Source organism: Oreochromis aureus, linkage group 3 (genome assembly GCF_013358895.1).
Source record: "Oreochromis aureus strain Israel breed Guangdong linkage group 3, ZZ_aureus, whole genome shotgun sequence".
Lineage (NCBI taxonomy): Eukaryota > Metazoa > Chordata > Actinopteri > Cichliformes > Cichlidae > Oreochromis > Oreochromis aureus.
The window spans coordinates 57,702,025-57,717,092 of NC_052944.1; the positions used below are offsets into that span (position 1 = coordinate 57,702,025).

A 15,068-nucleotide genomic window follows, 5' to 3' on the forward strand; every position below is an offset into this window, starting at 1 on the left:
ACATCTAAGCCTTATATCAACAAACACAATGCAACATGTCAGACGCAGTTGTGTAAAGCATGCTGCCACTGGTCTCTAGAGCAGAGACATCAGACATTTTAGATCATTTCATGCTCCTAACTTTGTGGGAACAGTTTGAGGATGGCCCCTTCCTGTTCCAACATGACTGACAGGTCCATAAAGGCATGGAGGAGCGAGTTTGGTGAAGAATAACTTGACTGGCCTGAGTCCTGACCTCACCCTGACAGAACACCTTTGGGATAAATTGGAGCGGAGACTGGGAGCCAGGTCTTCTCGTACATCATCAGTGTGTGAAGTCACAAATTTACTTCTGTAAGAATGATCAAAAATTCCCATAAACACACTATATTTGTACTCATTGTAGATTATATTTATAATATGGTTTTTTGTTTTTAATATATATTTATATATTTTTTTAAATGTTGTGTTTCATTATTATCTGTGTAAGCACAATAAGCCTTGACTGATTGATTAGATAACCTTGTGGAAAGCCTTCCCAGAAGAGCTGAAGCTGTTCTAGCTGCAAAGGGTTGGCTCAGATTTTCTCACAGTCTCACCCAAAGTAGCGTTAGTTAATACAACAAAAAAGACAACTTTCAGCTTTTCATGTGCTTTGAAACAGTTTTTTCAGAGATCTGCAACAGATCCTCCTCCTTGTTTTTGTCAAACAATAATAATAGTTTAAAAAATTATTTCAAAAATGCATTCAATTTATGGTCAATTTTACATTTGCAAAACAAAAATTGGAAATAACTCTCTTTTTTGTTTTACTTTTTTATTGTATTTTATTTTAATGTATACAGAAAGGTATTTTTTCAGATAATGCCACTATTAGTGGTTAAAAATTTTATTATTTATTTTTACATTTCAGGATATGGTTATCATAGACGTTTGTAATCACAGGTATTATGTTATTATAAATGCTAGCCGTAAACACATGAAACCATTAGAAAAATGCATACCTTGGTCTGTACCTGCCTGTACTCTAAACATAAATGGAGTAGTTCTCATTTATAATTATCAGTGAACTTTACATACCTTACATTGGTTTTTGGTGCCTGTCAGTTCCCCAAAATACATTAGTACTCGTGTGAATATGTGAATGAGAGGCATTAACTTATTTTCGACTTGTATTTAGGGCAGATCAAGCGTATCGTAGCAACGGGCAGTCTCTCAATGCCGAAAGTCGGAAATTACGACAGAATTATTAGCTCAAAATAGTGCCTTATTTCTTAACGTGTGCATTGATGACATCATTCCCATGGTGATCATAAAGAAAGGAATCTAAATTCAAATTGAAAACAACAACAACAACAACAAAACAAACAAAAAAATTTGTACACCAAAGTGGTACGGTCCAAAAGCTCCTGCCTGGTTGGAACGGTCCTCTAGCGGCGGGAAAAACCATTGTGGATCACGTGACACGAACACAGAGGTCAATATGGCGACGTGCATTAGAGGATAGATTAGTAACGAGAAGCCTTGTTGTTTCGTATTCTTTTTTCCCACGGTGGCAGACGACAGTCGTTCTGTGTGCAGGTGAGTCCACCTCACATCCACGGTGCATGCCACAAACACGAGGTTCAGGTGCGCGAGTCGGCACGTTAGCGCGAGCTGTCAGTGGTTAGCCTGTATTTGTAAACAAAGCGTAAACGCGAAACTGATGAGCTAGTGTGAAAGATTTCACTTTGTACACGCAAAGGTCAGCTGGTGGGACGATTCAGGTCCAGAAAGTGAAACCTTTTAATTACACACTTCAAGTCTGGCCCTGCGTATACATCCAGTCAGGTTTAGCACATGTTGGGTGTATTGATTGTAGTATTTGGTGCCACGTTACCATTAATCTTCAAGTTGACGTTAAATTTATTAATTCTGTGTGTGTGTGTGTGTGTGTGTGTGTGTGTGTGTGTGTGTGTGTGTGTGTGTGAATTTGAATTTGAGGAAAAATTCAAATCCCCAACTAGTGGGAAAACCCTCTAACTCAGGCCCTAAAATCTATATTTAAAAAAAGAAGAGTAAGAAAACAGTAGGGTTTTCCGCTTTAATTGTTTCCTACAGACCATTTTATGCACTTTGGTAAGATCTGGGCTGCACAAGCACACTGAACAAAACACGGAGCAAAGTAATATTTCCAAAAAACAAAACAAACAAACAAAAAAACCCTAATTTGTTCGAGTCCATAGAGTTGTGGCCAGAAGTTCACAAACATCCATGATGGGCATGAATGTCATAATAGTTTTAGGCTTTTAATGATTTCACTGAAATGTGGAATCTATGTAAAGCATACATCTTTAATGACTTTAAAAAAACAAGAACTGGGTGCACAATTTTGAATCAACAAGCTTTGTCATAATTCAGGGTTGATATCTTCTTAGCAGAATTAGTCGGTTTTTTTTAAACTCGAGAAAAACTTAAAGAAGACCAGAAGCTCAGTGTTCACTGCTTTATCTCATCAAAAACCAGTTCTGATGTGTTTCCGTGATCATTGTCCTGCTGGAACACCTGACTGTGTCTAAGTTTCAACCACCTAGATGCTGATTTAAGGTGAAGTTGAAGATTTAGAGGTAGTTCTTCTTCCTCATTGTGTAATGTACTAGTACCACTCACAGCTAAACAGTCCGAGGGCTTGATGCTACCACCATGCTGTACAGTTGCTACAGTGTTCTTAGGTTTGTGTGGTGTTCTTTTTTTTACTGAGAGAAGTTCAGGAGACAATTTAGCAGTTCACACTATTTTAATATCAGGCAGTTAAAGATTTGGGTTGCACAGCTGTGGACTTCTCTATGACAGGCAGTCTACACACAGAAGTGAAGCACAATTCATAATTCAAAGTGTACATTATACACATATATACAACCCCCTCCCTACCTTATAAATGTTACCAGGGATGTTTTATTTTCATGCTGATGTCAGCTTTAACTGATACAATGAAGTCTCTATTTCTTGTTGACACACAAGGCCAAGCAGCCTGCCCTGTCTGAAACTGTGTTCTGTAAGTGTGTAGCAATTTACCTTCAACACTCAACTCTTTCTATCCCTCTTAGTTAACCCTTCACACTGTGGGGTTAGTGCTTGTATCTTTTTAATGAGAAGTGTATCAACTCTATCATGAGCATACATTGCAATTAATGTTAAAAAGAAACTTTATCAAAAAACTTATTTCTAACATTTGAAAGCCTCATTTAGGCCAAACAGCCTGTCTGAATTTCTCCAGAAGATATTTGGTTTGTCCATGTGGACGTTTAGATTTCAGGTCAGCTCTAAGGCGTTTGATTTGGAGGCTTATTTCTTCTTTCTTACCTTCTCAGTCCATGGCGATATAAAACTGGTTTCATTGGTGGACAGTGAAACTGGTGTTCAGTTTCCAGCTTTTTGAGGCTCCTGGGTTATTCCTCAACATCCTAACCAAGAACATCATCTGAGGGTCATGTTATGGGTCTTCTAGACATTGGCAAAGTGGTGACATATCTGAATAACTTGTACTTGCATACAGTTGTTTGAACTCATGATCTTTGAATCTGCAGTTATTTAGAAATTAAATCTTCCCAACTCGTGTAAATCTACAGTTCTCCTTGTTATATCTTCCCATTGTTCTGAGTGTTGATCATTCCAATGAGTGTCGTCAAACAAATACTTTCTTGTATCCTGCAAAGAGAAACCAATCATGATCACTAACGTGATCAACACTAACACACCAACTTCAGGCATCACTTAATAAAAGATGAAGTGAGTGTGTGTGTGTATTTGACCCTGTGTGGAGAAAATCCAAAATGAATTCAAACTTGTGCATCCAATTCTTGTTTTATTTAAGTAATTAAAGATGGATGTACAGTCATTCCACCCTGGAGAAAGAGTGGATTCAATAAGTCATTAAAAACGCAAAACTCCCATCACATTCATGCCAATGATGAGTGTTTGTAATCCTCTGACTACAACGTATGCAGCAGCTGTGTGGAGTTACTACAGGCTGAAGATCAGCTGGATTCAACATCTGTTCATTTTCTTTCACTCTTACCCACATTTACATCCTTAAATGAAACACTGGCCATGTTTGATGTGAACATTGAATGCTCTGTCATCACAAATCTGGCAGGAAAGTAAAGTGTGTGAAATGGCTGCTGTGATCTAAATGTTCTGCTTGTCTTTCAGTGTTTGATTCCCGCTGTGCAACCGAGCTCTGAAGCAGCAGGATGCCGGGGAAAAATGGTGACCAGTTCAAACCCGGAGATCTGGTGTTCGCCAAGATGAAGGGCTTCCCTCACTGGCCGGCGAGGGTACACTTACACCTGAGCTGTAAATATCTGCGTGCAGCTGTTTGTGTGTACGAGCTTTAACTCTTCTCTGTTTTGCAGATCTGTAAGTCGGACGAGGGGTACAAGAAGCGAGTCCCCGTCTTCTTTTTTGGGACCCATCAGATGTACGTACGCGCAGCTGCAGATCAATCACATTGTTTTCTCAGCAGCATTGATCGAACTGTGATTAATCTCTCCTCCCCAGTGGCTTCCTGCCGCCGGAGAACATCGTCCCTTACGTGGGAAACAAGATGAAGTACGGCAGTGGCGTTCGGATCAAAGGCTTCACCGAGGGCATGTGGGAGATCCAGAACACGCCTGGAGTCGGGAGTAAACTCAAAGTAAGTCTCTCTTTAAAAATCACTCATCAACAGGACACTTTATCTTTAATCTGAATGGTGCTGGGTTGAAATTATTTAGGCCTGAGGCATCTAGGGCCTGATAAGGGCCTCAGCCCCATGGATGGTTTTTCAAGGTGTGAAGTCCTTAATTATTCCAATGTGTGGAAAACACTTGATGGTTAAAAGTATTTTTAACTCTCTCTAAGTCAATTGAATCACAAAGAGGCAAAATATAAGTTTGTTTGATCACAAAATACTCAAGATTTTTAAGTTGGAATGAAAATGTTACGTAATCTTTCAGTTCGTTTTCATGTAAATGAATGGTTGTAAAAGAACTGCAAAAAGCATTTTCTAATGTGTTTGTAATATTTCTGACGCACTGCTTTAAAAAGATGGTATAGCTTTAAAATTACATTTGTGACGATGTATCTGATATATAAAAAAATACTGAACAGTGTTTTCTTGATGCTTTCAATTTTCAGCCTGCAGCTTTTATTGTCAGTGAATTCTGAGAATTTTCCTTCCTTCTCCATGTAGCTGCTGTGATTGATCACAGACACTCTTAAATCACCTAAAAAAAATTGTATTGGTATTATCTTGGCTGATTTGATGTGGCACAGCTTTACTTCAGGAGTATGAGTCTGCCCACTTAGGTCAGATCATCACCTGGAGTGGCAGGTCCAACAGTGGGAGCTGGTTCTCTTCACAGATGTGAGCAGGTTCATGATGAGCTCATGTGACAGACATGAAAGAGCAAATGTTTCACCTGCAGCATCATCTGTAAAGAGAGCAGGCAGCTGTGGTGGTGTTGTCTGATACTGTCCTACAGTCCAGCCCATAGAGTCTAAAGATGGGACATTTCAGCTACTGTCTCTTTAACAGCCCCCATAAATCTGATTGGCCATTTCTCAGTTTTCAAATTGGAAGAAATAAATAGCTGAACTTCTACTAGCACAAGGTTACCTTTGAATCCTTCAGCAGACGTGTTGGAGGCCCATTGGTCATCACTGTATCGCTAGGGTTGGTCAGTTGGTTGTTGATGTTGTTTACTTGCAAATTTTCTGTCAGATTCAGAATCAGAAAAAGTTTTATTGCCAAATGTTGAGCAGGTTTATAACATTAGGGAATTGCTGCGGTACTTAGTGCAAAACATACTTTAAGACAACACTTAAACAAACATAAAAATAAGAATTAAAAGTGCTAAGCAGATAGATATATACATGAATGCAGGTGATGGTCAGTGCAAAAATGGAACAGATGCAGTGAATACAGTATAGGGTCATGTGTTAGTGGTGAGAACAGTCATGTGGTTATTGTTCATGAGTCCAACAGCAGAGGGGAAGAAACTGTTCTTATGTCGAGAGGTTCTGGTCCGAATGGACCGCAACCTCCTGCCTGAGGGGAGCAGGTCAAACAGACTGTGTCCAGGGTGAGAAGGGTCAGCTGTGATCCGAGCTGCACGCCCCAGTGTCCTGGAGGTGTACAGGTCCTGCAGAGATGGGAGTCTGCAGCCAATCACCTTCTCAGCAGAGAAGGTGATTGGTGCTGGCACCTCTGCTTCATGAATGTCTTATAGCCCATGATTGAGGCATGTTTCAGTTCTAATGGAGGTTCTCTGCTCTGTCTTCTGTTCAGGTACCGGGGAAGTCAATCACAGAGAGTACACCAGCAAAACCGGCTTCTGCAACCAAAGCTACTCCAGCTAAACAAACCCCGGCACCTAAAACTACACCTGCCAAATCAACCAAGGCTACACCTGCTAAACCCGGACCAGCGACCAAATCTACACCCGCTAAACCAACGTCTGCTGCTAAAAGTCAGACTCCAAGCGCTGCCACTAAATCTCCTCCCAGCACATCAGAGTCAGTCAGTAAAGCAGCCGCCGACAGGAGGCGCACAGGAGGCGAAGAGGACGCTGCTGTTAGAACTCCCACACGAGCCTCATCGAGATTGGCTGCAGAGCAAAGTGAGGAGTCCAAACAGGTTTCAACTCCTAAAGCCGCCCCCGCTGCAGACACCGCAGAGACCGTCGTGACTACTCGAAGCAGAAGGTCAGCAAGCAGCGGCCCTTCTGCAGGAGGGAGTGCACGTGAAAGCAACACCTCAGCCAAGACTGAGAAAGAGGTGAGAGGTTAAATGTTTTAAAACTGTGGGGCTGTTGCATTTAGGGACAGGGCCTCTGGACTGGGAGTGGTTCAACGGTGGTTCTGGGGTCTCTCAGGCTCCCTGCTACGGTCTACACCACAGGGGTGGAGATGATGCCTGTCAGTCAGTGACGTTTCATCCTGGTTGTGGAGCACTGGACCCACTCTGTATGTGCTCTGTGAACTTGGGGAAACCACATCCTCAGAGTGTGTTCTAGGGAGTGATTCAGGAGGATTAAGCCCATTGTTGTGGGCTGTTAAGCTCCTGTATGACTGCAGTCTTGGCCGGTGTTTCACTGTCTGCCAGCTGAATGCAGTTAGAGAGCAGAGTGGTTCCAGTTTGCATGACATCTCTGCTTTTTGAGACTTTTATGGTCCTTGAGGCTTCATTGAGGCTCCAAGTCAAACTGTAGTTGTAAGCGGAGCAGTCGGGATGAGACTTTGCAGCTCAGAGTCTCAGTGCTCCTCCGGAAAGGCTGGAGTGCCTACTTGTGAAAGAGAGGGGAACATTGAGTCAGCCGTGGGCCTCGCATCATCTGCAGCCACAAGCTGAGTAATGGTCAAAAGCATAAGAATTGGATACGACTGGAAGACATGATCATCCTCAGCCTCAGAGATGCTTCACACCAGGTGGTTGAACACCTAAACAGGGGCGTCCTGGGACAGGACCAGGTCTCTCAGATGGCTTAGAAACACCTCTGTTGTGAAATTTAACTTGAAAGGTGCAAAATAAATAAATAAAATGTTACTTTTTTTTGTGCAGAATGCACAAAGGATGTAGAAGAGCTGGAGGTGTCTGCAGAGAAGGGGGGGTATGGGAAGCCGTTTTGTCTTTATGAACACTTGAGACATAAAAATCGAGTAGAATAGTTTCATCTTCTTAATGAAAGAAGATGAAACTTCCATGCGTCCATCAGTGTCTGTGTCTCAACTCCAGCTAAACACAAAAAGAGAGGAGGCGCCATCTTGTGGTGCTATTCAGTAATTGGATATCACAGATCAAACATTTAACTTTCAGGGTAATTTGAGGCCATTTTTACGTCTGTAAATCACAGATAATGACACAGGCCTACAGTGGAGAAAGAATAAAGGGTTCGCTTGTTGTTGTTTTTGGCTCTGAGATTGAAGCTGGAAACAAAGCTGTGTGAACTACGGTCTCGGGTTCAAACCAGCGCCTTTGTAGGTTTTGTCCAGTTTTTCGTGCAACATGAAAAATGTGTCAGGTTCGTTCTGCTCTCACACACCTTCATGAGTACACCACCAATCCATGGCTCGCCCCATCCTCTAGTTTATGGAGGAAACTGGAGCTTCTGCTTTTATTAGAGCTCGCTTGGTGGGGAAGAGCAAGCTGGACTGTGGACATTAGATGCATCAAATACAAATAAACTTTTATGTTTCTTCTTCTTCTTCACAGACAGCAGCGGTCAAAGTTTCAGTGGGTGAAACCACAGCAAGTAAACAAAAGGCTAAAAGCACGACTGAAGTGCCGGCAAAGGAAGCAGAACCCAAACCGGCTGAAGCCTCCAACGGAAGCAAAGAAGCTGCAAGTGATGCGACGACCAGGAGCCGAGCAGAGGGTCCAAAGGTGACCACACATCGAGTGATGCTGCCCATTGTAAGTTTAAAGAACACAAACGAGCCATTAATAACTTGTGTTATTCAGTAGTCCAACACTGTTTAGACAGAAAAAAAAAAAAGGCCTTCAGCTCTTTCTTTGATTAAAACGTAAGATTTTATCTAAAATCTCAACTCAGACCCTCTGCTCTGCTAATGTGTTGGTTGCTAAGCAACAGAAACACATGTTAAACTTCTTTTTCTTGTTTTGTCTTTTCAGCCTTTGAATAAAGTTTCATGTTTTCCTCGTCTCCGTCAGATCAATGTGAATCTGCAGAAGATGGAACCTGCTCTGATGACAACAGGTGGGAGGAGGAAGGAGGAAGAAGAGGAGGAGAGGGAGGAAAAGAAAGGGACCAGAGAAGTCAAGCGCAAAAAAGAAGAGGAGGTGCAGAAGAAAGAGGAGGAAAAGGAAGACAGCAGAGGAGTAAGGACAAGGAGAGATGAGAGGGAGGAGCAGAAGAAAGGGGGCCAAGGAGTGAAGAGGAGGAAGGAGGAGGAGGAGGTTCAGAAGAAGGCAGATCAGGGGAAGGAGAAGGAAGATGACAAAGGAGTCAAGAGGAGAAGAGAGGAGAAAAACAATGAGGTGGTGGTACAAAGGAAAACGAATGAGAAGGAGAAAGAGGAAGGAGATAAGGAAGAGGTCCGAGGAGTCAAAAGGAGGAGTGAAGGGGAGGTGCAGAAGAAAAGTCAGGGCAGCAGCGAAGAAAAGGTGACGACAGAGAGACGGTCATCAAAAAGACACAAGGAACAGGAGAAAGGAATGGAGGAGGAAGGAGTAAAGACAAGGCGAAATGAGAAGGAGGAGGAGAACAACAAAGAGGAGAGGCAGAAAAGAGACAGTAGCACAGAGGGCAAAGAAACGAGGTTGAAAGAAAAGGAGGTGCAAAAGAAAGTGAGGAAGGACATTTCAGAGGGAAAGAAAGATGTGAAAAGTAAAGAGGAAGAAAAGAAGGTGGAGGAAGAGGAGAAGACGAGGAGAGACAGAAGCACAGAAGCCAGAGAAAAGAGGAGAACAAGAGAAAAGGAGGCGCAGCAGATAACGAAAAAGGATGATTCAGAAGAAAAAGATTTGGGAAGAGAGCGGGAGGAGGAGAAGCAGAAGGTGGAAGAGGAGAAGACAAGGAAAGACATTAACCCGGAGCCCAAAGACATGAGGAGGACGAGAGAAAAGGAGGCGCAGCAGAAAATGAAGAATGTTTCAGAGGGAAAGAAAGATGTGAGAAGTAAAGAGGAGGAGGTGGAAGAGGAGAAGAAAAGGAAGGACATTAACCCGGAACCCAAAGAAATGAGGAGGACAAGAGAAAAGGAGGTGCTTCAGAAGACAAGGAAAGATGATTCAGATGAAAGGAAGCATTCAAGAAGAGAGAAGGAGGTGAAGAAGGTGGAAGAGGAGAGGACAAGGAAAGAAGGGAGCACAGAGGCTCGAGAAACAAGGAGGATGAGAGAAAAGGAGGCACAGCAGAACGCGAGGAAAGATATTTCAGAGGAAAAGAAAGACCTGAGAAGTAAAGAGGAAGAGAAGAAGGTGGAAGAGGACAAGACGAGGAGAGACAGGAGCACAGAAGCCAGAGAAACGAGGAGAACGAGAGAAAAGGAGGCACAGCAGAAGGTGAGGAAGGATGTTACAGAAGAAAAGAGAGATTTAAGAAGAGAAGAAGAGGAGAAGAGGAAGGTGGAAGAAGAGAAGAGCGAGAGGCGATCAGAGGGAGAGAAGCAGAAGGAGAAAACTGAGAGGGAGACAAGAGGAGGCGCTGCTCCCGACGATGAGGTAGAGAGTCTGTCTTCATTAAAGAAATGTTTTAAATTGAAGAGAAGGATGACAGCATCTCAACATTTCTTCCACAGCGACAGCGCCACCTGGCTGCCAAGAGGGAGAGCGTACTAAAGTCTCTAAGGGGTCTGCTGAAGGCCGGGAGAGGAGTGAGGAGGAGGGAGGCGATGAGGAGCGCTCTGTAAGAGTTAGGGGAAAAAAAAGTCTGATGGGGTAAAATCAGTTAGGAGGTGGAGTTTAAACCTCTGTCTGTTTTCTCATCAGGAGAGGCGGCGACGGAGCGAAGAGGAGGAGGACAGGAAGTCCGACGAGGTCAGAGTGGAGGAGTGCAAAGGAGTCAGCTGCAGCCAGGAAAACGTCAGAGAAGAAGAAGGAAGGCGCCAAGAAGGGAGAGGGGAGGACATCAGAGAAGACGCAGGGAGTGGAAAAGGTGGAGAAAAGGCAAGATGTGGAACTGAAAATGAAGGAAAAGGAGGAGGAGGATGAGAAGAAAAAGAGTGATGAAGAAAAGAAGGAGGAGAGAAAAATAATTGGAAAGATCGTCAAGGCAACAGCCGGACAGCGGCCAAAGGTCCAGGTGAAGACGATGATGGGAGGAATGACCATGAAGGAAGAGGAGAAGGTGGGAGGAACATCGGCAAAGGAGGGGGAGAAGAAGAAAGAGGAGAAGGTGGAAAAGAAAAGAAGTTTGGAGAAAGAGAAGAAGAAGGGTCCTGAAGAGAAAGAGAAGAAGCTGGACGATGGGAAGGTGAAGAAAAACGTCGAGGTCGAGACGAGATCTGAAAGAACGCAAGTAGCGATGGAGGAGAAAAAAGCCAAAAGCATGACGGAGGCGGCGAAGAAAAAGGACGAGAGCAAGGAGGAGGGGGAAGCAGCGGTAAAAAGAAAAGAAGAGGAGGTTGAAGAGAAGAAGAAGGAGGCGGTGGAGAAATCAAAAAAGGAGGAAAAGACTGAAAAACACGAAACGCAAAAGACGAAGGGTGAGAAGAAATCTGACGGCGAGGAGCCAGGTGGGCAGAGGAAGAGCGGCGAGGAGAAGAAAAGCGACGGAGCAAGCCGACCCGAGACATCAGCAGCGGTGGAGAAGAGCCCTGCAGGAGAAAGTAAACCGGTGAAGGAGCAGCAGAAGAAGAGTTCGACAGTGACGCTGACTGACTCAACGCTGCACCGGATCCACGGAGACATTCGGATTTCTCTGAAGAATGACAATCCTGTAAGAACCGAAACTTAAACTGGCTGCAGATTAACGACGGCACAAAATGTGAAACAGTTCTCGAATAAAATGATTTTATTAAATTTATGATTCTTACTGCTTTAACTATCAGGAGTTACACTGCCCTCTAGTGGCCAGAAAACCAAAATGCAGCTTTAATAATTCAGAAAAGCTGTATGTTAACCCTTTAAAACCGGTCGGAGTGGGCACGCTCCGTTTTGCATAACTATTTTTAAATCCCGGTAGCTCTGCAACCACGTAAGCTAGAGCAATAATTTTTTTTGCATATGAAACCGGAGAAGTTGTACTTACATCAACAAAAACATAATATTCCAGAAACACGCTTTGCCAATCCGATCAGCTGTTCGTAAAACACTTCCTACGTTGGAATAGACGTCAGCGCGAACTTTCGCATGTCCGCCATTACCTGCCCGAAACCGGAAGTGGCGTCATTTTCGCGGAAATGTAGTTTTTTTACTATCAGGGCCTCAGAGCCTATACTGGTGTTTTTAAAAGTTATGTTTTACTTTATGACTTTCTGTGTCGTTTCTGGGATGCTTAGAACTCAAATTGCACAGCTGGAAATAGTTTATTTTGATGCATATGCTGCTTTTTTGCAAATTTGCACTATAATATTTATTTTCGTTTTTTCTGCAGTATATGAAAATTGGTGTATTTCAAAAATAAAACTATGAAGACACTTCAAATAAATTTCCTGTGGTGGGAAACTATTTTGTGCAACTTTTTTGTATTTACAGTTTTGAGGGATAAGCCTCTTAAATTTCTCTAACTAGAAATATATGTTAAAAAAACAAAAACGATTTTCATTTTTTTTTGTAGTTTATTGCACTTTTTTGCAATTTATGTAATAACTATGCACTTAATGCATACATATTATTAAAATTTGGGCTATAATGGTTGTATTGATGTATAGCAACTTGAAATGCTCCCAAAATTGGCACTACAGCATGTAAAAATATAATATAAGCTCTGGCGGACTTGGTTCTATGGTAGGTCTTAAAGGGTTAACTGAAACTGAACAATGTGACTGATGTGCTTCATCCTCAGGACATCAGCAAGTGTCTGACTGCACTGAATCAGCTCAGTATGGTTTATGTGACATCTCAACACGTCCAGAGGCACAGCGAGCTCATTGCCACTCTCAGGAAGGTAAACACGCATGCGGTGTATCTGATATCTTCATGATGATGTTGTTCCTGGATCATTGCATCTGACCTGTCACACTTCTATGATGTCATCGCTTTGTTTCCACTCAGGGAAAAAAAATCCCAAAAATGGGGTGGTAAGGGTTGTTGGTTAGGGTCACCGTGGTTACGGTTAGAATTAGGGTTAGGTGTGATGGTGTTTCCACGTCGCAAAATTATGACATCACTGCAGTGTGATTGGTCACTTTCAATGTTGAACCTGGGCCGACACACAGCTGAGAAAAGGGAAACCGTCATGAACATCTTTCCTCCATTCATGAATTCTAAATAAATAAATAACAATAAAAATCGTGATATTATGTGTTTGTTTTCTTTCATGAGCAGATGCGTTACTACCGGGCGAACCAGGACATCATGGACAAGGCGTCAATGCTCTACAACCGCTTCAAGAACGCCTTCCTGGTGGGAGAGGGGGAGGAGGAGGTGGTGAGTGCTGCTTTTTTGCGTTCGCTGCTGGAGGAGAAGGAGCAGGAGGAGGCACAGAGGGTGGAGCGCTGCAGGGAGAAGGTGAGGAAAGAGGGGCTGCTGCATGAGGCGAAGAGCCGCATAGGGCAGGTGAACGAGAACAGGAAGAGTGACGAAGAGGAGAAAGCTGAAGGTAAAAAGAAAAAAAATCTAAAAATAAGTAATCAGATTTGTGACAAAAAAATTACACAAACTTATAATTAGTAAAAATATTAAAGATAAAAGACTTTACAGCTTATATTATAAAATATCTCCATATTGATATTCGTTTCATAATTAAACACTACATTAAATATTTACACCATGTGTTATTGTATCATTCAATAATTAAAATTATATACAGGAAAAAAAAATGCTTAATTGTAATTTTAAGTTATTATTTTTTTGTATTAAAGCATTAACACTGACATTTTCTGAGGAGCATTCCATTTCATTTTTGGTTGTTTGTTTTTGGTTCATAATTTATGTTTTTATCATTATTATTATTATTTGTGAGTTTGTATTGTATCTTATTTATTTATTTGTTTGTTTGTTTGTTTATTCTTTTATTGATATACTTATTAATTTTGTCCTCCCCCTCAAATCTCCAGTGGACTCTTCCTGATGGCTCATCATTACTGGAAGCAGCCTGGACTGATCCAACTGTAATCTGCTACTGGGTGGACCTGAAATAAAATCTCGTCCTTTACACGCATGCACTCACGCACACACACACACACACACACACACACACACAATGGGATTTTCCAAAACCACTTACCTCATTGCACGCGCTCAATGCCGTGTTTACCTGTCCGTTTAAGTCCTCTGTGTGGACTGTCACACCTGAACAGGTGTGCTGTGTTTACCCTGCAGCTTGTTGTGCTGAAGCCGCCTTATTAAGTTATTAAGTGCTTTGGAGCAGCTGATTTTATTTGAAATGGATGTTTATTTTTTTTCCACTTCGATGAAACAAGCATTAAACTGAAGACGAGAGCATTACACACCTGAGCATTAATGTGTACCTGCTGTTTAAGCTGACATCCTTCTAAGACGTTTAGAGGCGGAATTTTCCAGCACCTGACAGAGGTGCTGGAAAATGTATCTGTTATCTGTTGTGATCTTATCTGTTATAAAGTTTCATTTTTATAAATGCCTCACTGGGACTGATATATATATATTTTTTTGGTAAACTCAAGCATTAAATGTCGACAGGCAGGAGGCCCACAGACCATTCTGGCCTTGGATCTTTTTTTTTTCTTTAATTTTTAGTTTTATTGTGATTCAGTGATGTTTTTATTCCTTTTAGCAGTTTTATTCCTGTGATCTTGGTTTTCATGTAAATATGTATTTTTTTTATTTCATAAATAAGAGTTTTACAAACTTAACAAAGAGCCTGAAGTCTGATTATTTTAACCACATACACTCAGCGGCCACTTTATTAGGTACACATTGCTAGTGACATCCATGATGTGAATCTCCTGTTCCTCCACATCCAAAAGGTGCTCTGGTGCATTGAGATCTGGTGACTGTGTAGGCCATTTGAGGACAGTGAACTCATCGTCATGTAGGTGGTGTGTTATGCTGCCGTCATAAAAGCCTGGACAATAATCGGGCACACTGTGGTGTTTAAACAAGGCTCAGTTGGTACTCTTACACCACCAGCAGCACCCTGAACCTCAGTCTGAACTTCACCATGTAGACCATGTCTACATACCTAAATTAATTTAACTACAATGCGATTGGCTGATTAGATGTATTAACAAGCAGAGGAAACTGTACATTATAAAGTGGCCATTTTTGATTTATAAGTAAAATACAATTTATATATAACACATGGAAGAAAAAGGATTTGCTTTGAATACCAACAGTATGTTTGTGTTTGGTTTGTGTGCTGTGTTTGGCTTTAGTGTTTCTCGTCACATTAATAAAAACGTGCCCCCCACACACACACACGCCACACACTCGATGTGGCCCCCTCGGTGCTCCCACATCATCT

The 15,068-nt window shown here is 42.1% G+C and overlaps 1 protein-coding gene across 2 annotated transcripts; it reads left to right on the forward strand.

Annotated features, from left to right (window-relative positions):
• Nucleotides 1-1,412: 1,412 nt before the first annotated feature.
• On the forward strand, nt 1,413-14,443 carry LOC116335894 (axoneme-associated protein mst101(2)-like). 2 transcript variants are annotated; one of them, XM_031759677.2, is made up of 12 exons: nt 1,413-1,560; nt 4,171-4,295; nt 4,374-4,438; nt 4,519-4,654; nt 6,290-6,778; nt 8,213-8,413; nt 8,633-10,183; nt 10,261-10,367; nt 10,451-11,399; nt 12,468-12,569; nt 12,950-13,223; nt 13,681-14,443. In XM_031759677.2, exons 2-12 carry the CDS (start codon nt 4,212-4,214, stop codon nt 13,692-13,694), a joined length of 3,972 nt encoding a protein of 1,323 aa, XP_031615537.2. In that variant the 5' UTR covers nt 1,413-1,560; nt 4,171-4,211; the 3' UTR covers nt 13,695-14,443. The 2 variants fall into 2 exon arrangements, with proteins under 2 accessions (XP_031615537.2, XP_031615538.2); XM_031759678.2 differs by having other exon boundaries at nt 8,672-10,183.
• Nucleotides 14,444-15,068: the final 625 nt, after the last annotated feature.

Coding starts and splice junctions, on each gene's coding strand:
- LOC116335894 (XM_031759677.2), top strand. CDS start 4,212: ATGCCGGGGAAAAATGGTGACCAGTTCAAACCCGGAGATCTGGTGTTC. Junction 4,439..4,518: donor TTTTTTGGGACCCATCAGAT/GTACGTACGCGC, acceptor TCTCCTCCCCAG/TGGCTTCCTGCCGCCGGAGA. Junction 10,184..10,260: donor GCGCTGCTCCCGACGATGAG/GTAGAGAGTCTG, acceptor TTTCTTCCACAG/CGACAGCGCCACCTGGCTGC.